The 26,984-nt window shown below is 35.5% G+C and overlaps 3 protein-coding genes across 13 annotated transcripts in view; 1 reads left to right on the top strand and 2 right to left on the bottom strand.

Moving 5' to 3' along the window:
* On the bottom strand, window positions 1–3,585 carry LOC124631937. The gene is made up of 3 exons (XM_047166582.1): window positions 3,153–3,585; window positions 2,615–2,816; window positions 1–1,489 (listed from the first exon to the last, which is right to left on the bottom strand). The coding sequence occupies exons 1-3, from the start codon at window positions 3,397–3,399 to the stop codon at window positions 736–738; spliced, it is 1,203 nt and encodes a 400-aa protein (XP_047022538.1). The 5' UTR covers window positions 3,400–3,585; the 3' UTR covers window positions 1–735.
* Window positions 3,586–3,970: 385 nt separating this feature from the next.
* LOC124631938 (geranylgeranyl pyrophosphate synthase) lies at window positions 3,971–14,466 on the top strand. 2 transcript variants are annotated; one of them, XM_047166584.1, is made up of 9 exons: window positions 3,971–4,152; window positions 4,853–5,007; window positions 7,196–7,255; window positions 8,748–8,892; window positions 9,291–9,411; window positions 10,018–10,157; window positions 10,552–10,654; window positions 11,150–11,277; window positions 11,692–14,466. In XM_047166584.1, exons 1-9 carry the CDS (start codon window positions 4,108–4,110, stop codon window positions 11,782–11,784), a joined length of 990 nt encoding a protein of 329 aa, XP_047022540.1. In that variant the 5' UTR covers window positions 3,971–4,107; the 3' UTR covers window positions 11,785–14,466. The 2 variants fall into 2 exon arrangements, with proteins under 2 accessions (XP_047022540.1, XP_047022541.1); XM_047166585.1 differs by lacking the exon at window positions 7,196–7,255.
* A 797-nt stretch (window positions 14,467–15,263) lies between these two features.
* Window positions 15,264–26,984, bottom strand: part of LOC124631935 (tropomodulin-1) — a 64,855-nt gene continuing 53,134 nt past the window's right edge. For 3 of the 10 annotated variants that reach the window (XM_047166574.1, XM_047166572.1, XM_047166575.1), the window contains exons 5-12: window positions 25,342–25,457; window positions 24,507–24,611; window positions 23,932–24,183; window positions 23,238–23,385; window positions 20,960–21,476; window positions 19,720–19,776; window positions 18,928–18,983; window positions 15,264–17,558 (exon numbers count right to left, since the gene is read on the bottom strand). In XM_047166574.1, the coding sequence (XP_047022530.1) occupies window positions 19,740–19,776; window positions 20,960–21,476; window positions 23,238–23,385; window positions 23,932–24,183; window positions 24,507–24,611; window positions 25,342–25,457 (1,175 nt within the window). In that variant the 3' untranslated portion in view covers window positions 15,264–17,558; window positions 18,928–18,983; window positions 19,720–19,739. Of the gene's footprint in view, window positions 17,559–18,927; window positions 18,984–19,719; window positions 19,777–20,369; window positions 20,450–20,959; window positions 21,477–23,237; window positions 23,386–23,931; window positions 24,184–24,506; window positions 24,612–25,341; window positions 25,458–26,984 lie in introns of all 10 variants that reach the window. The other 7 variants (XM_047166579.1, XM_047166576.1, XM_047166581.1 and 4 more) reach the window with 5 other exon arrangements.

Below are 26,984 nucleotides of genomic sequence, written 5' to 3'. Positions count from 1 at the left end.
TACTTTGTAAAGAAAATATATATTCATAATGTGGCGTAGCATTCAATCTCAAGTAACCGAAAATAACAAAATATTTATGTACACTCCAAAAATAGTGCTTTACAACACAAGAATTAATCACAAATACATTTTATACGCTCTAAAGACTAGTAAAAAGACTAGAAAGTAAAATAACTTAAAGTATAACTCCATACTTACCATTGGTGAGATTTTTTTACAAAAATAGTGAACTTTGTTTATGTACAATATTTGGTGTCAATGTGGTCTTATCAACAATTTCATACATTTTACAAGCTCTAACTAAACTAGTCTAGTCCCGACGTAAGTATCGTATAAATTATTTGTGCACGTTGTATTCAAACCAGATTTCTGCTAACTCGCCATCACATCGAAATATCTTTGATTTTTTGCTGATAGCAATAAGGTTCCACTTCAGAACTCTCTGCTTTGTTTCTATCAGAATAGCATATACCTATCACTGTTTTAGAAATGTCCCTATCATCTCTAAATGTGATTGCTATTATCGATTTAAAACAAAAAAAATACTGAAGTAATTCTTATCACACCAACAACTGTATCACAATCTTTAGTATGCAGTTTGTATTGCTCACAAATATAATAATTTTCACACGGTCAACATGCGTGAAATTAGTGAGATTCTAACGACCTATTATGAAATAGAAAATTTGAATTTTAGTAATATAAAATTCCATAGACAACATTTAATAAAAAGATTCAATTATGTCTAACCCTGTCTAACTGGTAAATGCTCCTAGGCACGGACTTTCTAGTCTTAACATTGTACTTCTTAGCAGAGCCAACAGTCACTTTTCTCTTCTCCTCCTCTAAAAGCAAAGGCGGCAATGAAACTTTTCTAATATTATATTGAGATGAAGTACCGTTAGGCAGTCGTGTGACGTCACTCTGCGGTATCTCTGGCGTGCATATAGGTTCTAATCTTGCCAAATCTCTATGCCTTGCAGTAACAACTCTATTACTCATCAATGTATTCCGTTCCGACGCACTCAAAGCCATGTTCCCGTAATTTCTAGTATCCAAAGAAACAAAAGACTTAGCACTATTTCTATCACAATTTATAGATGAGTCTGGTCTGGGGTTCCTCATCCACCGGGAGGATGCTAGCTCAGATCTCAGAATGGACGGATTCTGTCTCTTTCTGTAGGGACTGTGAATGTGTATTGGAGTGATTTGTAGAAGAGAGCAGAACGAGTCGGGTAGGTCTGAGTCGTCGTTATACATGGGGTAGAAGGATACCTTGTCCCTGGCGAGCCTGTGGTCGGGCAGGTCCCCGGCGAGCGAGACGCGCGGCGAGTTCTGCGGCGTGACGTCGGTGCTGCTCTGCGACAGGCGCTCCTCGCTCTCGCTGAACTGCTCGTAGTCGCTGTAGTGCATGGCGATCACCTCGTCGTGTTCGATCTGTCTGTACGACAAACGCTTTTCGGGCAATGGTATCGCTTTGCCGACGATTCTGAAAATCAATAATTGCTGTTTAAATATAAATGTTCAAGGCCATCACGACTGTTATTAGTTTAATGTCATGTCACGGTGAAGAGACAAACGATTCCTTACAATGACTACACGTAATTATACCTAAGGTGCTTTTTTAAAAAGAATGTTTCATAATATATTTTCCAACTACATGTACATTTTCTAATTTGAAAAAGTCACTTAGAATAATAGAAAACACTGAAAGCAAGAATAATTTTGATGTCAATAGGCCAAAGGTACAATAACAACTATTATAAATCACGACGAAATCAGTATTGTAGGTAAAAGGAATAAATTGCTGAAAATGTATGCTAAGTCCCAATAATTTGGCCTTGGCCACATTATTTCATAAAAATAATGTCCTAAATATCTGAATATGTAAAGTAGGTAATGAAAAGCACATTTTTATTATTACAGCTGTTAGCTATTTACTTTCTTATGCATGGGTCAATACGCGTGGCTCGAAAGTTGAGGCGACGCGCCTTGACCTAATGAACTCCCGTGAAAACTGACCACCAGCGGGAAAAGTACTAAACCTTTGGATTTAAATAACCATTCATTATAAGGCTGGGTAAAAACCATACTGAAAGTACCAATATAACTTGTCTATGTTATATGCACTTTCTTCTTGGGCACCAATGTCTGAGTAAAGGTGTAGTGAAACATCTTGAGGAAACCTGGCTATAAGAAGAACCTTATGCCCTGATGTGGTACAAAATGACATTTAAAACCACGCAACAGACGTTGCCGCTCAGAATGAGGCACATATAAAAGAGCGGAAATGCCGCTTGTGTTTAAGAAAATTATGCAACTATGAACCCTTACCGATCCTCTACATAAATTATGAGGTTTTACGTGTAAAACCTCCTAATCCATAGATAATAATGGCTGGAAATGGCATGGCAAATGGCGTTCTTCAGAATTTATTTCTAGTATTTTTTACTCGGTACTCATTCCATATACAATTAAAAAAATTATATATTTTTAAAAACCTACTTTGTCCGTACTCCTATACAAAACCCAATTTTATTATAGGTTGGTGCAGCATTTATCTTGCATTATCTTGCGTATCTACAAAACTTAAAGAAATCGAGGACTTCCTTACCTAAGTTGTGGATGTAACTGCCTCCATTGTTTGCACTCATCAAGTATTGCAGGCCGAGTGCATTTCTCTCCATCCTCATTATAAAGGGTCCTCTCGATCCGTTCCCACTCTGCAGCTAATGTCTTAGTGGCCTCCGCTGTGCTTCTGCGCAGTGCAGACCCTGAACTACTATCACTTTCTTCACTGTGAAAGTCTGGAGTACCTAAAAATATGTCAGGAGATAAAAACAATAGTTTAAAATCCTAATATTACATTTAGGAATAAAACTTCACTTTTACAGGTTCAGATAAGGTAATATTTGTACAGTTTAACATTCTAAGATAATTAATAACTCTAAAAATATTCTTGGATCACCAATTACTACACTCGCAAGGCCCGTGCAGGTATCTACCTATTAAAACTAGTTTGGAATAATATTTATTTGGACCATAACATAATCAATAGTATAAGATGTCCCACTGATCAGAACTACAAGTACAAACCTAATTATTCAAAGCAAGCTATCCAGGCTGAGTTGGCAAATATTCCCACATCTTACCTGTTTCACTTTCCGAGAAGAAATCAGAGAAAGGCGTCCCAGCTCTCTCGAGACTATTCACCATGTAAGGCTGGACCTCAAACGAATAGTTCAAATTGCGATTCACCAAATTACTTGTGTTTGCCGACAAGGGCGGTAGCTCCTGCCCCGAACGAAAACCAAACTTCTGCTGATTAATATTAGGCAAACAATCGATTAGTTTACTTATATTTTTCTCCCGGGCCGATAAATAATTTCGTGCAGACATAATCAAAACAGATTCAAAACAGTTAACTGTTCCAAACCCATAATTGTACTTCTATGTTAAGTAATTTCAATTTCTTCCGCTTTCAATTCATTTACAGAATAATTTATTGAAAATATTTGTTTGGAAATAAATCAAATCAAATCAACACAACAGAAGAAAAATTGGAAATGTCAATCATAAGTGTCACTTGTTTGACAAGTTTGTAATTTTGTTTAAGTAAAAAAAAGGAATTTCTCTTCAATTATAAAAGCTATTTAAAAGTGATTAATTGCAATGTAATCATAAAATCTTTCTTTGAATTCATAGTTTAGCCATCTTTGCAGATCTAACAGAATCCTGCACAGTGTATTTAACTTTACATTATTTTGTCTTCTTCATAAATCAGACAGTAAGTGATACGTCGATACGTGCAGTCACTCACACAATAAACAGTAAATTTTAGGAGGTCATAAGCGCTCCTCAATGGGCTTTTTACGAAATTAATTTCCATAAGTAATAAAAAGATGACGCAAAATGGGAAACCCACTTCTATTAAAATGGATGCGATCTCTGAACGCATTTATTCGTTTCCTTTTCGCTCTGTCAGCTGGCCGCCTGTCAGTTGAGCGGAGTGACAGTTGTGAGCTAATTTTGTCAGTAAAATCGATCGGTGTGCAGTGTGAAATTCTAATAATATTTATCTAAGAATCAATTAAACAAAGACTAAAAATGTCTAAAGTTAGTACAAATACTGGTGATAACACTCAAGATGAGGTAAATATTAATATATAATTTTATACCGCTAACAATTTTGATTTTCCACACGTTTGCCGCCTTTATGTATCGCTTATCAAATCTTTGTTTTCTTGTAAAGGTTTTTATTATTTTGCGTAATTTCGCTCCCAGGAATTAAAAGCATTATAGAGTTGTTGTTTGGTCCCGGGGAGGAAATTAAGAAGATAATTAAAATGACGCAATGCGCCAAACTGCGAGGTGATGAGTGAATCTATATTATTTTCTTTATTTAGTATCACAATGAGTAATATTTTTTATTTTTGCGATATGCATAACAAAGAAATGGCAACAACATGCAACTCAAAGTTAAATTACATTAGACGTTGCTTAATTAAGTTATACTAAAACAGAAATTCATGCTCAAGTCACATACATTTTATCAATAACTTATATTGATAAATCTTTTCGGTATCTAATTGGAAAAATATGTATATTCTTCTTAGTCTATAAAAATAATTCAATGATATAAAGAGTGAATAAGAAATGGTAACAGCAAAACATTAAATTAATAATAAAAAAATATACTTGGACAATAAAGTATGGTGCCTTAATAATGAAATCAAAGGCTGCGTTTCTTAATTTATTTTATTTTTTGGCTTGCATATTACAAAAAAATTAACTAATAACGCTGATCAAGGCTTGAAACTACAATATATTAATAAAAAATGCTTTCTTCCAGAAAATCTTGATGCCATACACATACATCCAGCAAGTACCAGGCAAGCAGATTAGACAGAAGCTCGCGTCTGCCTTCAACTACTGGCTCAAAATCTCTGATGAAAAGCTCCGGGCCGTGGGAGAGATTGTGCAAATGCTTCACAACTCTAGCTTACTGTAAGTTGAAGTTATACTTGTTTCTTATAAAAAATGGTTTTAAAAATAATGGCTCCATAGGACCTATGTCTCCAAGAAAATTGGTCTGAACCTAGCACTAAAGTGGGTTCCTTTTAAGACCTTGTTTTATGATATGGTGAATGCCTTTATTTCCCTGACACTCTGATTGCGAAAGTTATTGTTTCCTCTGATTCCTCTCATAAGAACTCCCAGTTTGCTCTACTTATGTATTTGCTGCCTATGAGTTTCCTAAAATATTTAAAATGTAGACACATTTGAAAAAGGAGTAATTTTTAGTTCCCAAAAATAAATAGAATAAATAGGTGCCTACACATAGACAAAAAAAAATCGAACTAGAATCTGATATGGATCTTGCATCCTCAAACCTTATTTCAATATCTATTGTGGTTTAAAGTTCCAATTTTAAAAATATTTTAATTTAATACTAATATCTGAGTCTCTAGAATCCAATGAGGAAAACTAACTAAATATTATTAAAATATTCTGTCACTTTACAAATGATATAATGATACCATCATTTGTATGCAGTGTATGAGGTGCTTATTCATTCATTACTATTGTTAGGCTTCTACTTGTTCCAGTTATTTTGAAGAATTGTGCTTGTTATTCTTCTTACATATTACTATTCTCGCTAAACAAGCAGGCAGTTTGAAGGCCATTTAGGCCTAAAACTACAATTACCATCGTAGTCATGGTATGTCTAAAAAGATTTTTATCGCCTGCAAATAGTTCCGCTTGGGAATAGAAACAAAATTACACCATGATCTCTTCTACCTGAGTATCAAAATTATTTCGCGCGATAACACTTTTCCACGCAAACATCATTGCGCTCTCTATCGTCGAGCGTGGAACTAGATATTAGATGCTACCAGTTCTATTAAATGTACCCACAGGCGATCGGAAAAAGCGTAGGTGACCTACTGACCAGCGCTTGAGACGTCAAGAAGTATGACTTCATTTGTTTCGTACCTATAGCCTAGGTATAATGGTTGAAGTCGATGTTTCCCTTATCAGCACTTCCGACATTAACCACCGAACGCCCGCATTAACACGATAGATACATACTTGAATTGTTATTATTTATCAAAAGAAAAATACCTCAAAAATGCATTATCTGGACAAAAAAATAAAAGCTAAAGAAATAAAGGGCATAAGTACGCTGACCTTATAGTCGATATCCTTCAAAGAGGACAGTTGCATAATACCTGCAGCGAAGCGTATCTATCACAAGATCTAAGGATATGAAACAAATAAGTAAGGTAAATAAGCATAGCAGATGCACGCTGCCTAGAGACTAATCCGAGTTACATCGAAAAATAACCATCAGAGAAAAATTTCGGAGGTATTCGTAAATGTACTCAGATATTCCAGGAAGACCTACATTGCAGTTTCCCAAAATCACATAAAGATCTCTTTAAAAACGAAGTGTGAGTAAAGAATTTTAATGAATGGTAATCCCAGATTGCAGAAATTGTGTGCAAATGAAAATAAGCTTTACGTCGCGGCAATAGCTACGAGGAATAAATGTCGCCTCAAGTTATAAATTCGGCAAGATCTATGTATGTAAAATTATGCGTAGGTTGTCTTGGCACGGACACTTTTTACTCCTAGAGTATTTGTACACAATGATAATATTAAGGGCCTGATAGTTTATTATTTTACGCAAGCCATTGAACTATAATGTTAATGTCGTCATAATTTTGGGCACGTTCCTTCCCTTTTGTACGACATACCTATAACGCTCCATGCCGATTCTCCTAAATTAAAAAACGTAGGCTTTCGCAATTCTTGCCGATCTTACAAGAAGAAAGTTTACAATGTCAATGACTTGAAGTTACAGTAATATTTACAAGATTTTCTAGTCTATAAATTATATCTTAGGTTTTTTTTAGGAACATCGGGGAGCTCTTAATTATGAGTCGTTTCGGATTGCGGTCCCATCAGACTATGAAAGTGTAGAAATAGGGAGAGCACTTGAGTCTACGCAAATAATTGTGTGTGTACTATCTATAAAATGTGCAGCAGGCTAATCTTATTAAAATGAGAAACCGTCACGGCCGAAATCGGCCTGGACGCCACTATCACGTCCATGTTACTTTCAGAACGTATGTAGTTGTAACGTTCAATTCTTCAGCAGTAGCTCATTGATGCTTTGATAATTTTACAGCAGCAAACACAGGATGCCCCCAGCCCCGCAGGACACGATCGAAATTACTTATTTTAACGCGTGAGTCAAATTAAAAAATACTTGTCGGTGATTGGTCACTTCTGTCCTGCTGGGTTTGGCTGGCCAATGGTGTGGTTCTTTCACAGCCTTTGAATGGTTTATTGGCTAAAGTGTTTTTCTGCTGCTAACCTTAAAAGATCTATGCCTATGTAATAAGATGGATATATTACCCACTGATAGCGGATATCAATCCGTGTTATGTATAGATTTACTTTGAGGTATCTAAAAACCTTTGTCGATCAAACTTGTGTTAATGTATCGGATAAAACACCTATTGGTATGGTACACCCCGATTTTACGCTTTGCCATGGGGTCGAAATTTCTAGCAGCGTAAATAAGGTGTTACATACAACAAATAAAATACGTATTATTTTAAGAACCCAACTACCGGTATCAGAAATTACCCACGCGTAGCAACAATGTAGGTACGTTATGTTTTGTTTATCTAAAGAGTTTCCATTTCCTACGTTTATTATTTACACAATGCGAGTATGTTCTAACAATAAATATTCCTGTATTGTTGACATCACGTGAAGATAAGCTATTTTCATGGTCTTTTCTATTCAGCCATGAATTTGTAACGCACAGAATATATCTAAAGATACCTTGCTAAACAGTTCCTATGTAAAATAGTCTCTATAACTTCAAACGACATTCGGCCTACAGATGGAATTCCGATAAGATCGTATGCCCGATATATCAATACAAGATACCTACATACCTAATATTAATTACGTAGACACAACGTTCAATGGATATGGGTGACTGGTTCATTCTCTGATTGAATGGCATTCCCTATCTCGCATCTGTTAACAAGAGCATTTAACGAGCTTATAAATAAACTGTGACTCACTTGGGAAAAACAACTGAACGTTTTGATGTATGGTTTAGATGGTGATATTACTGGGAACGCTGATTAGGTATTAGCGATCGCGTCATGCCGATGTAATATTTTGAGGAAACTAAGACTGTCCTTGTGAAGTAATAGTTGGCAGTATTGCGTATTGGAGCATGATACCTGATGAATTTTGGATACTTGAGCTAATACTCGTCCGCCTACTCTTTTTTTGATTCGGCTGAAGTCGACTTCCAATGAAATTGGAAGAAGTGTAGGTACTTTATTTACTTGATTCTTCAAACCAATCAAATGGACAAGTATGAAATCTTCGAATTTCTTTCTACCTGTAACACTGATAGTCCGTAAGATCGTTCGTAGGTCCACGATGAAAAAAACCTGAATATGTCAGAAAATTCACCCTTCTACAACAAGGATAAACGTAGTTTTTCAGCGCTGATCTATTGATAGACGTGAAATAATTTATCGATTATCAATTACTAACACGATACTAGTTTATCAGACTGATAAACTTTAATTTCTTGTTAGGATTTATCAGTTTATCTAACAGACAAATCCAAAACATTAAGTTCAAAGTGAAACAAACTTTAACCCAACGTGATAAGGATCTTTTTTGGACGTGATAATGATTTCCAGGATTGACGACATTCAAGACAACTCGATCCTTCGTCGCGGTATTCCTGTGGCGCACTCCATCTATGGCGTGGCGAGCACCATCAATGCCGCCAACTATACCATGATAGTTGCGCTGGAAAAGACGCAGGAGTTGGGACATCCTATGGTATGTTACATTTCCGTAGTAATTTATCGTTGTTAAAACCAGAGTATCAGAGTACCAGAGAATCTAAAACGCATTTAGATAAAATCAACATTACCTAGAGAGATTATCTAGAAACATAAAACAAATTACCTATTATGGTCTAAAACCGCGTAGGTGCCCGCTTAGCGCAGTTTCTGACCTTCCTTTGCAATTATAGAAACATTTTTTATTAATTTTAGCCAACATTTTAACAAAACACGCGAACAATGTCCGAAATAAAATAGCCGATCTAAATACATCTTTGGATATGCAATATACTTACGAACTTTTTATGTCAGTATTTTGGAAAGCCTAACCGAACATATTTTGGGAAAAGGCTAAGCAGATGATGAGACTATTGACCAAAAGCTACGTTTCAGGCGACGCGAGTGTACACGGAACAGCTGCTAGAGTTGCACAGAGGACAAGGCATCGAGATCTACTGGCGCGACAACTTCCAGTGCCCTTCCGAGGAGGAGTACAAGGAGATGACCATCAAAAGTGAGCTGCTGTAAACTCACGCTCTCTCACTCTGCTGCTAACTGCTTCTTGACATTTTCGTTGCTAGTAACATACGGTGTAGCACTAGCCTTATATCTATAGTAATGTTGCTTAATTGACATGCTACAGCAATTTTAGTAAATTAATGTGTTGTTTCAACAACACGATAACAAATGAAATTAAAACAGGAGGATCAAATTTATAAACAGGACGTTCGTCTTTTTGAAGTGTCCTTTTTAGGACTGTTTTGAACACTTTTGTTTTATTGACCCAGTACGAAGTTAAAAAAATAACAAATTCTATATTGTATATCATACTAGCTATTGCGAGTGGTTTCATGACCTCAGTGGGAACTACGGATAACAAGTATCAGCCTATATGTATATAGCGCTCAACAAAAAATGGACTATCTAACACTGAAATAATTTTTCAAATCAGTCCCGTAGTTCCTAAAAACTTCAGCATTCTTCAGTAAAATGAACATTGTTACAACAACATAAAAAGAAAATGATAAAACTACCAACTCTTATACTTCCCTGATATGATAGCTTAGCAGTATTCCATGCTTAAAATTCTATCATCAAACAAACAACCGTTATTTTCCAGAAACGGGCGGCCTCTTCATGTTAGCCATCCGTCTGATGCAGCTGTTCAGCGAGAACAAGTCAGACTTCAGCAAGCTGTCTGCCATCCTCGGCCTCTACTTCCAGATCAGAGATGATTACTGCAACTTGAGGCTGCAAGAGGTAACTATAGATGAAATAGGCCTTCCTTTGCAGAAACTTAGAAGGCTCCCGCAAAAATATACCAGGACGTGGTGAAAGGGAGGGCGTTTTGGGGGATGCCTTAAGGGGGAGAGGTCTTAAAAGGGTTCACCTAATTAACCTGCTTTCAATGAATAATTTTGACTTACGCAGATACACTTTGCTAGGTAGGTATACCAATTTTTACGTTCTTGGTCTTGGAACTCATTAAAGTAGAACATAATGGACAGTCTTATCGCTAAGAGAGATTCATTCAGAAAGCCTTCCACTCTTATCAAGGGTTTATAAAAAGTCAGTTGTCGACCTTACTATCCTAATTTAAGAGCTCAAAGTCCATCGACACTTCCAAACTCTAATGTAATTCGTATATTCCCAGTACACAGAGAACAAGAGTTACTGCGAGGACCTGACGGAGGGCAAGTTCAGCTTCCCCATCATACACGCCATCCGCAACCCCGAGGGCGACAAGCAAGTGCTGCGTATCCTTTTACAAACAAATGTTTATCAACATTATTACATTTACGTGCTCTACGAACCGTCGTGAAGACGTCTTTGGCAATCTTTACGGCTAATAAGAAGCCAGAAAGTTCGATAGTCAGTCTTACCAGAGAGCTTCATAAAGTACAAGGCAATATCAATATTTTCATGCTTAAAAGTTTGATTCTGAAGTCATAATTTATAAACAATGTTGTTTCCGCTTGTTATAGTTCCCTATCAATGACATGACTGCCACAACCCAATAGGGAACCTCTAGTTGGAAGTCAGTTGAAAAAATTATCTGCTGAACCTACTCTCTAAATTCTTTAATATCCATAATATGAGAGCTTTAAGACAAATATGTACTTACTAATAAAACTAAGGTGCATCCTCTAAGGCTAAAAATACTGGCGGCTGGCCAAATTTATTGATTAAACCAACTACATTTATGTTTAACGAACAAACAAACCAACAACTTTCCTTAGCCACTCGTATAGATATCCTCCGTCAAAGGACCCGTGACCTGGAGGTGAAGCGCTACTGCATCACCATACTGGAGCGCATCGGCAGCTTCGCGTACACTCGCGAGACGTTGCAGAGCCTGGACGAAGAGGCTAGGAGAGAGGTAAACTATAAATAATTTTAACTACATTAAAAAAAGTAAAAAAGGTTTCTGACACGTTTACGTTTTGCTGTTATAATTAAGTCCTAGATGTGATTTTTCCATGTACAAAATGTTCCAACAAATTGTCCTGTACGGCCTACCTCGAAAATGGACTAAGTGATTTAAAGAAAATTACGATTACCACGTACAAACAAATAAACCATCTAAGCTTGCAATTCTATACAGAGGCTTTTTGGTTGTAAAGGCTCCGAAACTCCTGAACCGATTTAAAAAATTCTTTCACTATTTTGAAGCTATACTGTGTCTGTATTTTATCCGAGTATGGCCACAAGATCCCCTGAAACGCAGATGGCACCGCGATAAACCGCTGATAATTATTATATAATATATAAAGTTCTGTTTTCCATCTTCCAGGTAGCCCGACTAGGAGGTAACCCGCACCTAGAGGCACTCCTGGACGACCTCCTCAGTTGGCGACGAGACAAACCCCTCGAAAACAACGTATAAACTATTCAGGTGGTCTGAACGTAACTGGGAAGCATCAAACATTATGGCGATTAACATATAGGGGGTCGGGAAAGCTCCAATAATAAAAAGAAAAAAAACATCAAGTTCATTTTTTTTAATTATTTACAAAGGTACTATAACGAAGAAACGGCATAATTCGTATCAAGGTTGCCAGCCTCAATGGGATATGGGAATAAAGAATAAAGCCTTCCTAGTTACGTTGACAAGTTAAAGGAAATGTTAGGTTCAATTTTAGTACGAAAGACAATTCGTTTTTGATTTTCATTACGGTTTCCAAATTATACGATATTTTGTACTTTTTGCTGCGGGTAAAGTCGGCGAGGGCATTCAATGATATTTGAACTTTTTGGGAAAAGAATAACAACATTAGTGTTGCCGACTGTAGAAATATTTGATTTTGAATAAAATGTGAATGTTTGTTTAATCATTACTATGATTAATTAGAAAATTATATTAAAATAGTTTTGTTATGCTAATTTCAGTATTATAATGCCGTAATGAAAGTAAAAACCCTAATGATTTAAATTATTTTGTACATTTTATTTTATTGTATAGATAGAATAAAAATCATTTTTTTATTATCACTGGTTAAATGAAACAACGATGTTATGGCGATATTTTATGTGTACATAATAATAATAATTATTATATTTTATATTCAGTCATGATTGTGCATTTTACATTCCGTTAATTAGATGGTGGAAGTTGTATAAGTAGGAATTGCAATTAAAAGACATGTGTCTCAATAATTTGTATCTTAAGATCTTTTTAATGTCTCAAATCAATATCAATGTTGTGTTCAGTACTTTTTATATGTTTATGGTTGCTACAGCTAAATTAATTTTTCAGTGATATGTCATCATTATAATATAGGGAAAGTCGATTATTTTGAAAAAGTGTAAAAAAAGTATTATTATCAAAAAAATTTAGTATAAAAAAGACCATCGTCTAACTTTAACACCCAGCCAATGGCTAAATATCAAATTGAATGGATGGCTATTTAAAATTATTATACTCTATGGCCATACGATCTAACTGCCATCTATAGTCATTTGATTGTGAAATGTTTTTTTTGCTTTGTAACATAATGGCGTAATGCTTACTTAAATCGCTTTGTACTTACGCACTAATGCTTAAATAAACAAGCTTGGTTATTTTTTTATTTTGAATAAAACTATTGTTATGGATTTTACTCGCTTTTTTATTTATTTATTTTTCCCAAACCAATGATTTTTTTGAGGACAAATTATTTCAGATCCGTAACAATAGTTCCTTTTTATTTTTTATTAAACTTTTATTAATGCATGCAATGAAGTGTTATTTTTCATAGTTTTGCCTAAATTAATATTTCACAAGTTTGCTGAGTCAATATAAAACAGTGGTGAGACCACTCGTTTGCCTCTATATCGACCAAAATATTTGCAAAATCTAGATTAAGATAATAAATTGTTCCGTAGACTTTTCGAATTATTAGCAATGTTGCAGTAGGTGATAAAATTACTTATGCTGTTTGACGTTCAACGAAGTTTTCTAAATCTAGAAAGTGCTTTCAAAATCTTATACGAATTTAGCAGTAACTAAAGTTTGTTGCAAGCAAATGTCAAGCATTCGTTATTACACGAGGCTTTGATGAATTTTCACTTTGTCGTTATTTCTTATAATAAAATTGTAAAAGATACGCTAGTCAGCTGTCGCGATGGGCGTCGATTGTGGACAGCTAAACAAATTATATAGGTGTAGCCTGTTGGAAAGTAGCGTGGCTAGAAGGTTAGGAGGTCGGTGTATTCCTAGGTATTTAATATTGTATAAGTATTGTTTTCATTTTTACATAAACCATGATAAAAAAGTTTTTAATACACCAAAAAAAAAATGTTAAACAATTATACACTTCTTTCTCGGTCAAGGAAAACAAATTAAACGAATCAAATATTTGCCTTGTAATCTATCTTATGAATGTTAAACACAGCATAATAGTGTGCACGTATCTTGATATTATAGTGAAGCATGCCTTAGCTGTAGACGATAAGATTTCATACTTGGAACTCTGAAAGCAGTTTTGTATAAAAATATTTAAATAATTCATGATGTACTTATATTTTCGAAGTATTGGTACTAATTTTGATGCACATTTAAATATTGTGCCATTACTATGTTATTTTGTATTATAATAATATTTCAAGGTAGTCAAGTCACTTGCACATTCCACAAAATTAGACATTGCTATTTATTATATAAAGCTCACTCTTTCGATTCGATATTTCTAGTAGATTGTAGAACATAGGCCTAAAGATGTACTTAGTAGACATTTAGGGCTAGCCAATAATGACAATAAATAGCTTCGATTCGTATCGATTTTTATAACGTTTTAATTTTGAATAATAATCAGTTTTAGCGTTAGTTTAGCATTGAAGATATAACATATCCTGTTTCGAGATAACTTTGTCATTCATCGCATCACACATTCAACTAATATTAATAATTAGCATGAACCCCGATATACACAATTGAGAACATTTTTGTTTGCAAAAAATTGTACTTACTAACAACCTAGGCGTTTTGTATTAAATTATATTACCTACTCTAAAAGTTTATGAACCATTTTTGTCGATATTAATATTTTGTTAGAAATTGTGTTGTTTATTACATTTTGTTTTGAGTGAATATTTTAGTTTTATTTTCTTTTTACTCCCTTTTATTTGTCATCAACATTTCTGTAGTACAGTAAGTAGAATACTTCACCTTGAAGAAACTTATTTATCATGCACACTTAATTATACATACGCTCAGTCCCTGAAAAATCGAGTTCGTAAACATGTAGGGGAATGAAGTTACGTGGCCCTCATGAACCAACGACGTGTTTGTGTCATATAATTATTATCCATTGTTATATTTCATTTGACACGCTTTGTCTTCCAAAATGTGACAATAATATTACTACCCTACGTTTTGTATGAGTATAGTATTAAGTGTAAACTTTTCAGGAATTTAGAAGACATCAATCCAATTCTATATTTCAATTATTGAAACGATTATTACATCTGATTGTGTATAATTTTAGTACATTTTAGCGAAACTGTCATCGAAACATATCTTACGGATCAAGAATAAAGCTTTGTGTGAATGAATAGTGATTTTATTTATAACCACGACGCGACCTAGAGTGGCTTTGTGCCAATCTTCCAGCGCGAGCGGTGGCTGAGCAAAAATTCAATATCATCTATTTTTACGATCATAAATATTTCTGTTAACAGTGTAATCATTTCCGGAATTTTAATTTGTATCATATTTTCTATTATACTTACTGGTTATAAATGTAATGAGGCCAGTTTTCAGCTGTTATTTTTGTTCAGGGGTATTGAACTTCATAACAAAATAGTGTTGCTGCAATTCATATTTATCAGAGTTGTATATTATGTGCGGTAATTGTATCTTGAAAATCGTGAAATAAAAAAACGAGATAATGTTTATGTACTTTATTAATATTTTTTACAGTTGTCACAAACTACAGAACTGCGACTCTACTAGTCAAGGTATTTCGTTGGATCAAAATGCTCCTGAACCGTAATATATCAACATAAATAAAACTAACATTACAATTAAATTATGATTTATATTAATTTAATTTTTTTCATAAATCGTCACAATAAAAGAATATTACATTTTAAAAATCTAAAATCATATACAAATAATCTCTCTTATTGAAACTAACAGACGAAAAAAAATCGAAGCTGATTTTTAATGGAAAAAATATGATGTCTGTATCACAATGTTATGGACACTTAGTTCCCCAGTAGATTCACTAAATATACATAAAGTTACATTTTTAAGCATTTTTTTTTGTTGTTTCAAGAAAGCAAAAGGTTACGTTATAAAAGCTATTCATCAAAGCCTCAGTACATTGCTATTCGCGCTTCGCTACAATCGAATACCAAAATTACAAAATTCCATCGAAGGCTTACATCGAGTCTACGAGACACTGCGAACCAAACCCAGTGCTTTATTGAAATATTAAAAGTTACCCTCCATTGACGCAGAACATGGCTTCTCTATATGAATTTGTTTTTAATTCATTATCCCTAAAATCAAAGTTGGCAAGTCGCAATTAATCAGTCATTTTCAAAATGTTATTTAATTTGAGTTGTCATATTATATTCCATTAATGTGACTTATTAGTCAGAAAAATAAATAGTCAACAAATATAACACACGAAGGAACTTTAAATGGCGCAAGTTACCTGCGGCACTCGTCGAGGTAGTTATGCAGCTTACAATATCAGCAGGAATTACTAGACAAAGTTACAACTACACTGACTACCCCAAATAATATCGTAAATGGTAATATTCATTAAATTTATGTACTACTTTAGTTTTAAATAAGTTTGTTAAACACTAAAAAGCGTCGATAAAGAGAAGCATGTTTCGCATTAATGGAATGTGCACATCTATAAAATATATTACAATTTAATATCATAATAAAATTAATACGAATTCATTAGCACACTATAGTAAGAATTAATAGTAAAACGTCCATCATTCACACTTTATACAAGAATTGTGATTTTATCAAATATATTTTGGACTAGTGATGTGCCTGCATCGAACTAGTGGTGTTACACATATTTGTCAGTTGTTTTACAAGGAATTTAAACTTTGATAGAATATCAATTCTTGTTTGCACAAAACATTCGTCTTCAAGTGCATCATTCACTCAGTTCGCACGAGTTCGTTGTGATTGCGTATTTTGGATAACAAGACAATTGTGTTTAGGCGACTGGCTACTTTTATATAAGCTTTAAGTGGTATTGACTTAGAAAGTGGTGTTTAAAAGATCTTAAATAGTAAGTTAAATGTAAATATTGTCGTACTTATAATTATACAACAATAAAGCACCTCAGCATAGTTAAAGCTACTACAAAAACGTTACAAAGATCCATACTAGTGCCAATACATTTACACAATTTCGAATTTCACAAAAACAGATGTTCGAGTTTAAAAATGTCACACAAATAATATCAGTTACACATTTTATGATAAAAGTGATACTCCATGCTTTTTTAACTACATAGATGACCTGTTAAATAAACAATTCCCATTAAATGACCATTGGGCACAAAAACTCATTTCCTGCAAACTCGATTTGTAAACAGAAAGCTATGCACGAAATAGATTTTCTATGACCAAAAATTGGTTGTTCAACAAGTACCTTGGATTGATTAAAAAAGCATGGACTACGGACACTTAAAAGGTACAAAACGTTCGAAAAAACTCGACCAATCGGAAGTATGCCAATGGTCTGCGCGATAGACAATTTTGTAAATTAAACCTCCATTGCACAGACCAATAAGGCCCAAGTTCACTGACAACATATACGTCAGTTTTCTTAACACAACAGTTTACGATGAATATTTTCAATATCAAACAAAGTAAAAGGTTGTTTTAAGAAAAACTGACGTTATGTTGTAGGTAAACTTTGGCCTAAGGTCCAAGTTTACTGACAACATAACCATCAGTTTTCTTAACACAACTTTCACGTTCAAGTTCAACATTAAGTCTTGTTTTAAGAAAAAAAAGTAACGGTTATGTTGAGGGCGAACCTGGGCCATAACTCCAGCATGGTCAAGTGTGTTCGTGTGTAAACAAAATACCCAATCACATGTGTTTGCGTGCGGTGCCAGGCCGCGGCTGGTCAGGGGATCCAGCCGACCACGTAGCTGCGGCTGCGCGTGAACTGTGTCAGCCGACGGACGCGACCGCCTGCAATGTACCAAATTGTTCGTATTAGAATTGAAATATTGGATTGTTTGGGTGTTGTTGGTATACCTGTTTGAAGAAAAAGGATGGGCCCAGATATGTAGGTTTTTGACATTATAAACCTTATAAAGTAATTGTAAAAAAAACTTTTGTTTACGGGCAAAACGAACCGATTTAAGTATCTAGAAATCGGGCAAATAACCCTAGTTTATGATGTAAAAGTAAGAAATATGGTAGTAGAAGAATACGATATATTCGTTGCTAACTGTAGAGAGAAGCTGTCTTTAAGTTATTGTGACAATAAATTAACAATAGATGAACGCACGATTTAACTTCCTAGTATAAAGAATGAGATAAGTAGGTTTTCATAGTGTCATAAGGTTAAAAAGCTGAAAGTAAGAGTTAAAAATTGCTAGAATTGTGATAAAAAGTAAATTAAAAATAACTGAAATCCATTATTTATAATTTAATGCCATATTGTATATTGTTATTTATGTGCGTTTCAACAATATTCGTTTTATGTACCTAACCTTAAATGTGTTTTAGGTAATGTAGTTAGAAGTAAAATTACTCCACTTCGTTTTATCGGTGAGTATTTAAATATATTACTTTATTAAAATTATCATTTTGTATTTAAACACAACTTTCACTTCATTAGTATAGGAAATTGGAAAAGCATAAATATGGGTTATAATATGCATGGAATAATGCAGTCATGCTGAACTGGGGTCATGAAAACTTATGCTTGCATATGCAAGCATGCACATAACATTTATTTTGAAAAATTATATGCAACCAAACTAACCTTCTTGAAATATATTTGCTGATCAGTAGGTTTTGAAAACCTTATGAGGAGTTCAGCTTAAATTAATCTTATTTATCTTTTATAGTTATATGAGTGTCAATAATAATCTTATCTTGGTGAAAGATCACCTGAAAAGTTAAAAGCTGGGAAGCAGTGGTATATTAAAAAGCATAAAGTATTTCCAGGTAAGTTTTGAAAAGTTCAGAAAAAGATTGATGTGAACTTTATAATGCCAATATGTTTTTATGTAATACAGGGGTCAGTTTCAACATGTATTTCTTTTAGTCTTCAGTCGATGTACAGATGCCAGCGCAACAAAATATTGTAATGTGTAAAATTTCCCAAATCAATATTGAACTTTTTATATCAGACTGTTAAAGAAACTTAACAGATTGCTTTGGCAGCTTGGTGCGCTGGTATCAATAGATGCTACTTTTAATAGATTCTTTGACATAGAATCTAAATTATTTTAAATTTATTTGGTTGAAAATGACCCATAATTTCAGACTCTCAATGAAAATTAAAGAAAGACGTCTTTTTGATAAAGTGTAAAAAGTATAAACTCACCACTTGCGACAGTTCAAGGCTCTAGGCGCTGTTCTGGCTCCGTCGCTGCTGGCGTACTGCAATGCATACACACCGACACGTGTCACACTTTTGTATATTATGCACATATTCTAGGCACCGATGCTCGCTATATTGAGGTATGGGTGAGAAAACTATAGGACTTTCTGAAGGGGACCAAACTTGTAAAATATGTCAGAAGAAAATAGTAATTTATTGGCAAAATCTAATTAATAGTAAAATTTATGATAAATACTTTAATAGCTAAATAGATATTAATGCATCGAATGTAAAAAATTCTGCAACTTAATCAGCTGAGCAATAATTTTTAAGTCTACTTGGACGGTCATTTTTGTATAGCGAACATCGGTAACTCATAAGGCTCATTAAAATATAATTCACAACAAAGGATAAACATATTAACAATCAATCAATTCAATTGGTTTCATAACACATAGTTGGGAATTCAAATCCATGCTCATAGTTTTATTCCTATGATTTTAGTATCAGAACATCATTCCGCATACAATTTGTTAGTAGTCACAACCATGCGTGTCATTTGAATTCAGGAAAAAATCTCTTATTTATGGTTCTATATAGTTAATATGTGGTAAACAAACGTTTATGACTATCCTGTCGTAGCTGGGACCCCATAGCTTCGACGTAGCCACACTAAGCGAAAACTCCTTGATTAGCTAAGCCTTGGCACTGTAAAAACCGTTATTTCCCGAAAAACTAGCACGGCACTATTGTAATTGGCCATTGACATTCGCGCCAAAACAGATGACAGTTTACCAATTTTTTTGCGGCCATTTCTACATATTATCGGTCTGTTCTACGTTCCCCTCACTGCTAGAAATTAAATTGTTAACTGTTAAAGTATATAATAGAAAACACATCAAAATATATTAGTTTTTAGTTTCGTTTTATATTGAGATTTAATGTGAAAGAGTTTTTAAAGAATTAATTGTAGATAGTATTATTTATAGAGTAAAAAATCGTTAAGACTAGAAATACGGCATTCATGGCGTTTATTTGTCGTCAATAATGCCATATTCGACTAGAGATAATTTTAGTGTGCAGTCTTATGAAAGAGATGGCTGAAAGCTAAAATGATTGCAGAGCAGATCTGCTATCATTTTTAGCTTGGAATCATTAGGACGACTAAATTAATTGGTTCATCATTGTGTCTATGTATGTGCGAGGACCCAAATTAACCAGTCGTGTATTCATATAATTATAACACCAAAATATTTTTACAAAAAACAAATTGTTCCGACAAATTAATTTTGCAAACAACTCAGATCTGTTTATATTTGCTTTCAGCACATATAAAACTGCACATGTGTGTGTATGTGTAAGTGTTCACTCAATCAGCCGGCATTAAGAAAGCTGTAACAAAAGCGTAGAGATGTTATAGCCGTGCCAACACTGTGGAGCCTGACCTCTGACTATTGGCTACGCGCACCCTTGGCCAGTTGGTTAAAGAATCTGAACTGAAGTCGCAGCGTTAGGTCTTTCCGTACTGTAAAACAACATATCTCTCAACTATCTGCAGCTGTGTCTATGTCCTGTCATGTGAATTTGAACAATCACGCCAATAGAAACAACTTAAAATTAACATAGAACTTTCTAATTACCTTACCCTGAAAAATACCGATAAAAAGTGTATAAAAATGCGTATTTATGGAATGGTTACACTTCATGATAGACACAAACTTATTTTACTACGTTCTTACAAACTCACGTTTCATCTACGCACAAATAATTGAGTGAGCTAAACAAAAGTGCAAGTTACATTCGAACAATGAAATAAACAGAAGATCGGAAATCCGACGGTTCATAGATATCGCTGTTTCGAATTACAGTCGTTTAGACTTCTACGCGGGAGAAATCTATGCGCGTCGTATTTAGTATCATTCCCCTCTTCTGTACGTATAGTATGTTTGTATTGTTCGAATTCACACAAATCTGTAGAGGTGTTTGGTGTGGTCTACAAGAGGAACACTCGTGTGGTACAGTTCGCGTTACTCACGAGTGCGGGTTGGGGTTAATGTCGGGCGGCGCCGCCATCACAAATCTGTCCGCTTGCTCTCCTGTCGGAACTTCCACTTTATCAGCATTCTCATCTTTTCCTTCCTCTGTAACCGGAGCTGGTTCAAGCCGGTTTTCGGTAGGAACCGGTTGCACATTATCGGTAATCACCGGTTTTTCTGCGTCGGTAGTTACCGGTTTTTCCGCTTCAGTCACTGGTTCGGGCGTGGCTGGTGTTTGTATGCCATTTGTGACAGGTTTATCAAGTTCTAGCGGGCCGTCGCCTATAGTTATTGAAGTGGGTCTGTCATCGTCTGGTTGGGCCTTTGTTTTGACCGTGAGTGAGGTCTCTACGGTTTCAGAGATGATAGGTTTGGGTTCTTCAGCGATGGGTGTGACGGCCTCTGCGCTGGGCGGCGTCATGTTGAAGAAGCTGGAGTCGATGCCGACGGCGGGCGGGCGGCCGCGTGGTCGCCGCGTGCTCAGGGAAACACTGGCGCGCTTCAGCACGCGACAATCTGATTGCGATAATCGATTACGGTTATCGATTGTACTCGAGTCTAATGGGTAATCGATTATGTTTATCGATGATGCTCCATGGGTAATCGATTTCGATATGATTTGTTTTTTTTTGTGATGTCACAACTGTACAAAACATTTGTTAATTCTGTTCATTGGTGGATGTTGTCAGTTAATCACAAATGGTTTTGTATAAAATCCAAATTGATCTTCGAAGTGGTTGAGAATATCGACTTCAAATGATTGAACACAATAAAATTACAATGTGATTATAGTATACAGTCTCATGTATTTTGTTTTTCACTATATCTTTACTGTCATGTCGATGATTGTAGATATATTAATCAAGTATGTTGCTGACTTATTAGACACATATTTCTTCATATATACAGATGTTATCCGGTGTCAGGGATTCCATATCTTGAATGTTAATATAAGCTGGTGCACAATAATGTTGACGTTGCTGTGTTAAATATGATCAATTGTAATGTCATTCATATATATGTACGACGTTGTGAATACAAAATTGTGCTTTTTCAAATGATACAATCTCATGATATTGTGCCGTTTGATAAGACTTGTGTGACTTGATACTTGTAATACACGCTATAATGAGCTCTGATGTTTGGTGTTAAGAGTGAAAGTTCTATGCAAGGTAACATTATGTGGTAATACAATTTTATAGTTCATAAAATAAAATAAATGTAAGATGATGTTGTCTGAACGTTCAAACGGACACATTATTTTGAATATTTATAACGTCATCATTTAACAATATGCGTAAGAAACCTGTAATAAAAAAAATATTTCATCTTAAAATAACTTATGTTTCAAGGTTGTATGCCATATAAAATATGCACGTCAGTCCATATACATATATTTTTAGTTTTCTTAATGGCATCAACTTGAAGTTCTGTAAAGAAGATTGCTATTCACGCAGTTTCAATTAAAAAAATACCAATAACCCTGTTAATAGGTACCCCAAGCATAAAGATAGAGTTCAGCAATCATCTTTGCACCAATGATTACTTATTTATGTAGATTATGTACTACACAGATACATGACGTTGTACACGCATACATATTCCATATAATCATACAATCATTTATGTTCAAAAATATTATTTTCTCTTGTTCCTTTCAGTAGGTCACCTTTTGTAATTTTTTGTTTGCTGGGATGTCATCAAGGGACCATCCCTTGACACTTACTACATACAAATGACTCTTACTGACTAAAATCCACTATGTTCCTTCTAAAACCCTTTATGTAATCAGGGCAGCGATAACTTGCGTGAACCCGCAGGTAAGCTTTGGTTCTGGTGTGATCTCCTTCATTCATAATCAAATAACTTTGCTCTTCCGCAGATTTAACGCATAACAGTAGTGTTTTATTCATACATTTAGAATATCGTGAAGTTTGGACAAGCAGAGCTACTTGATAATTATTCCGTCAAGTATCTGTCTAGCACATAATCTAATTCAGGTCACGCCAAATGACTTTGCAATTCTGAATTTTCGACCAATTGTAGCACTTTTGCTATCAGTGTTTTATTTTTCTCCTACAAAAAATCGGTCACCGATTATATTTTCGAACCTTCTAAAGATTGCACTTAAAAATTTATAGCAAACATTTTTTTTTTTTTCAGAAAACTGACATTACTACATTCTTTATTCATTATTATATTCTTACATTCTTTGGCTTTTTTTCAGAAATGCAAAGTAATTTGTCGTGAAGTATAACTCGGTGTAGTGGTACGTACTTCTGTCGATGTTCCGCTGCAGATGCGAGGCGACGCGGTGGCGGGCGTCGCTGTACTCGAGGTGCAGGCCGAGGCGCAGCAGCGTCGGGTTGCGCTCCACCAGGCCGGTGATCTCCATCTCGATCTTGTTGCCCAGCACTTGCGAACGCTGGAATGTACATAATGACATTATTTATAATTTACATATTTCAAATAATATACTGAAAACAACATTATAAGGAAAGAATGGAGCATACGGCGTAGTAGAAATATTCAGGCTAGGCTGTAAAGTAACACCAATACCGACTTTTATCATTTCTTATGTGCCAATTACTTTTATCTTTTCTTAGGAAGCAGGTAACGATTGAGACATATAATATTGATGAACAATAGGTAAGGGATCTATCAGACAGGGAGCGGTCACGCGGTCAAGCGGTTAGTTCTGCGGTCGAGCTCTAGTACTACTACTTCTATTTAACCGATGCGGCCAGAATGCCTCCTGCCTGAGTACATCTATCTAAAGTAATATGACACAAAGAACGCAAAACTGATCGCTTGACCGCGTGACTGCTCCCTGTCTATTAGATCCCTAAGACTAACATCGAAACACTCCAATGTTACTTAACTTTAAATGATAAACGTAAGTATGGCAGAAATAGAATAACACAAGACTGTAAATTACAATTTTACACGTCTCAAAGTTGTCCCAACATACCTGGTTGGAAGCCCGGAACTCCTCAATAGTGTTGGTATGCAGCAGCGCCGCCACTAGCTGCAGCACTCCGGCCGGGGAGATGAAGTTGGTCTCGACGTTGAGCACCCGCAGCGAGGAGTTGTGCTCGAGTGCGGCGGCCAGGATGGCGGCGGTGCGGTCGGACAGGCCCACGTTCACGAGCGATAGTACTTCCAGGTGGGTGTTGGTCTTTAGAGCCGTGAATAGCTTCTCGAATTTCTCGTCGCTTATGTTCTGGAATTGTGTTGAAGGTAGTTATTAGTTTGTGCAGTTTTGACGGTATTTATTTACGAATTAGATTGTGGAAAATATTTTCAGAACGAATCCTTTACACGAAATACGACGTTCTGTAATCTGGTTACAAAAAAACATATGTCTAATTTTTTATCCGAAAGCGCCATTTACCCAATGAAGTGTCTTATAAACCAACAACCTTAATTTTTTTCTCACAAAAATTTCAACCAACAACATTCCTATATTATCATGTCATTAAATAATAATTGGAATCATATCTTGGCAAGCAAGATATTCAAGGGGTAAGAATAAATTGTATTTACCTTAATATTATTCCAATTGAGATCAGTGAGCTTCTGGTCGTTCTGTTGTACCCGCGTGATGGTGTCGTCCGGGTCTGTGTCGTTGGGGGGGTCCATGGGGTACACCTGGAATATAACATCGCACATCAGCATTAATCATAGCTCCGGAATTATTATTTTACCCTTATTTCCAGAAAATAATCATGACTGCAAGCAGATAAGATGCACCTCAAATATGATTATGCAGATTGCATACTTGACAAGTCTTGATACTTGCACTTTTGCCGTATTAGTTTTAATTAAGAACTATTCAACAAAATGAGTAAGTAACAATGAAGGTAAAAAATATCAACATATTTTTCTACTCATCCAGAATTTTATTTAAAGCTGTCTTGTAGCTGAAACAAAATTCCGTATGCGCCAATGACTCTTCTTTTTGAAAAAACATTACACTTTAGTTTAGGGTGCGTCCACATCTGGCGAATGCGCCGCGAATGCGCAGCACGCGAGCCGATCGCGAGCTGTCCGCGAGCTGCGCGCGTGCAGTCACTGCAATAGTTCGGTGCTTGTCTTTAGCACAACTCACGCAAGGCTCGTATAGAGCGCGCGAGCGGCGCGCGATCTGCGCGCAATCAGTTCTCGCCCTTACAGTTCCGTATATTGGCTCAGTACTATCGAAGATGGCAGACGTCGCTTGCGCCTGCGCGCCGCTCGCGTGCGGCGCTTAGGTCGCGCGCGAGCTGCGCGCGGGCCAAGCAGAAGCGGCGCACGAACAAAAATGCACGCGCGCAGCTCGCGATCGGCTCGCGTGCTGCGCATTTGCCAGATGTGGACGCACCCTTAGAGGTTTTCATACCTTAGGTTTGGTGGCTTTAGTGATGCCGTCCCAGCCGAGGCCGACGGGCTGTCCCTTGTTGAGCAGCGACGCGTGGTACTGGTCCTGGTTCATCATCGAGTGGAAACCCAAGATGGCTGCAAATTATATAAAACATACTGTGAGATTTTATGTAGACTAGCTTTTTAAAAGCCGCCTGCAGTTTCACCCGCGTCCCAAAAAAACTACTTCCCGCATTAGGATAAACAGTGGCCTGCACTATACACAAAATTTCGCCTTAATAATATTAGTGTGAAGGTTTCTTTGCGTAATATTGATAATTTTAATGGGAGGGTACGTCTTTATGGCGAAGTCATTTGAAAACCAACTATGAGACTTCTTTGACAAAGAAGCTGTAATATGTCTGAACTTGATTATTTGCATAAGGTACAAGTGATGTTCTCAAAAATATTGGAATCAATTGTGTCCGAAAACGCATGGTAGTCATGGTATTGTGACGAAGAAGAAGCAGGGCCAATCAATATAAACAATATTTCAGTTTGACATTTCATAAGTACTGTTTTAAAAGGTTGCCCTTAAAAGCATAGTAAATTTTCGTCTTTCCTTTATAAATAATGAGATAAGATATTCTATATAACATGATATATGATGACAAAAACAATAGAACATCGCTATTCACTCTTAATAAAGAGAACCAGTGACATTTATTGGTTAAGACATTGTCAGTAAATAGAAGACGACGGCGCCAACAATACTTATATATAACACGCTATATATACCGTGCCAAATGTTCTATATTATACATAGGTACATGTGTGTGTGTGTGAAGTGTGCATATGTGTGCTTCTGCGTCGCAGTTATGATTTACAGCCGTTCAAATGTTATTGATTTGCACGAACGAAGGTCGAAACAGTCAGAATTTTGGATGAAACATATGGTACTGAGGGTTACGTATCACTATAAATCAATGTGATAAATCGATATCGGCGAAATCGGTTGTATTTCGACTACACTGTTAATGTAACAACTTGGCTTGCAAGGGATAAACGTGAATAGACGATGTAATTTTTCAAAGAAATCAAGTCACGTGACAAAAACATTATCTAATCTGACAAACATTTTAATGCACTGTGAAATTAAGTCCATGTCATATTACAAATATTGTTTTTTAATTAGGTAAGTATATCTCAATATTATGTAATGTAAATAATGCAACAATCGGAATTTTATCGCTTTCTACACATTATAACACCGTTATTTAGTGGGACAGCAGATCATCCTCTTTTATATTAAGTCATATATAATCGGATTACGCTGTCATTGATCTAGAAATAAACTGTTATGACCCACACTATATTAAATTACGAAACGACGAAATAAACAAACTGCATCTTTCTTCTTATAAATAATTCCTGAATCATAATAACTCATACTGACGCAATTATATCTTCCTAAATAATATTATAAATGCCAAAGTAAGCGTCTGTCTGGCTCTCATACCAAAACTACTGATCAGAATAAAATGCAAATTGGTGCACACAGATAGTTCAACACCTAAGAAAAAGCAAAGGTACTTTTGATCTCTGTATGTGAAGAAGATCGCCCGGGGCGCGGATGGAACCATGTAAAAGAGTTTATTGAATATCAGAAGGCGTAATCATTTT

This window comes from Helicoverpa zea, chromosome 7 (assembly GCF_022581195.2).
Source record: "Helicoverpa zea isolate HzStark_Cry1AcR chromosome 7, ilHelZeax1.1, whole genome shotgun sequence".
NCBI classification, from domain to species: domain Eukaryota; kingdom Metazoa; phylum Arthropoda; class Insecta; order Lepidoptera; family Noctuidae; genus Helicoverpa; species Helicoverpa zea.
This window is presented reverse-complemented; position numbering and strand designations above follow the sequence as displayed.

What these genes read in the sequence shown, in the direction of transcription:
- LOC124631937 (XM_047166582.1), bottom strand. Translation starts at nt 3,399, where the DNA reads ATGTCTGCACGAAATTATTTATCGGCCCGGGAGAAAAATATAAGTAAA. An exon ending in CTTCTCGGAAAGTGAAACAG is followed by an intron (nt 2,817 to 3,152) that starts GTAAGATGTGGG and finishes ACATATTTTTAG; the next exon opens with GTACTCCAGACTTTCACAGT. An exon ending in CAGTTACATCCACAACTTAG is followed by an intron (nt 1,490 to 2,614) that starts GTAAGGAAGTCC and finishes ATTGATTTTCAG; the next exon opens with AATCGTCGGCAAAGCGATAC.
- LOC124631938 (XM_047166584.1), top strand. Translation starts at nt 4,108, where the DNA reads ATGTCTAAAGTTAGTACAAATACTGGTGATAACACTCAAGATGAG. An exon ending in GAAATTACTTATTTTAACGC is followed by an intron (nt 7,256 to 8,747) that starts GTGAGTCAAATT and finishes AATGATTTCCAG; the next exon opens with GATTGACGACATTCAAGACA. An exon ending in ACGAAGAGGCTAGGAGAGAG is followed by an intron (nt 11,278 to 11,691) that starts GTAAACTATAAA and finishes TCCATCTTCCAG; the next exon opens with GTAGCCCGACTAGGAGGTAA.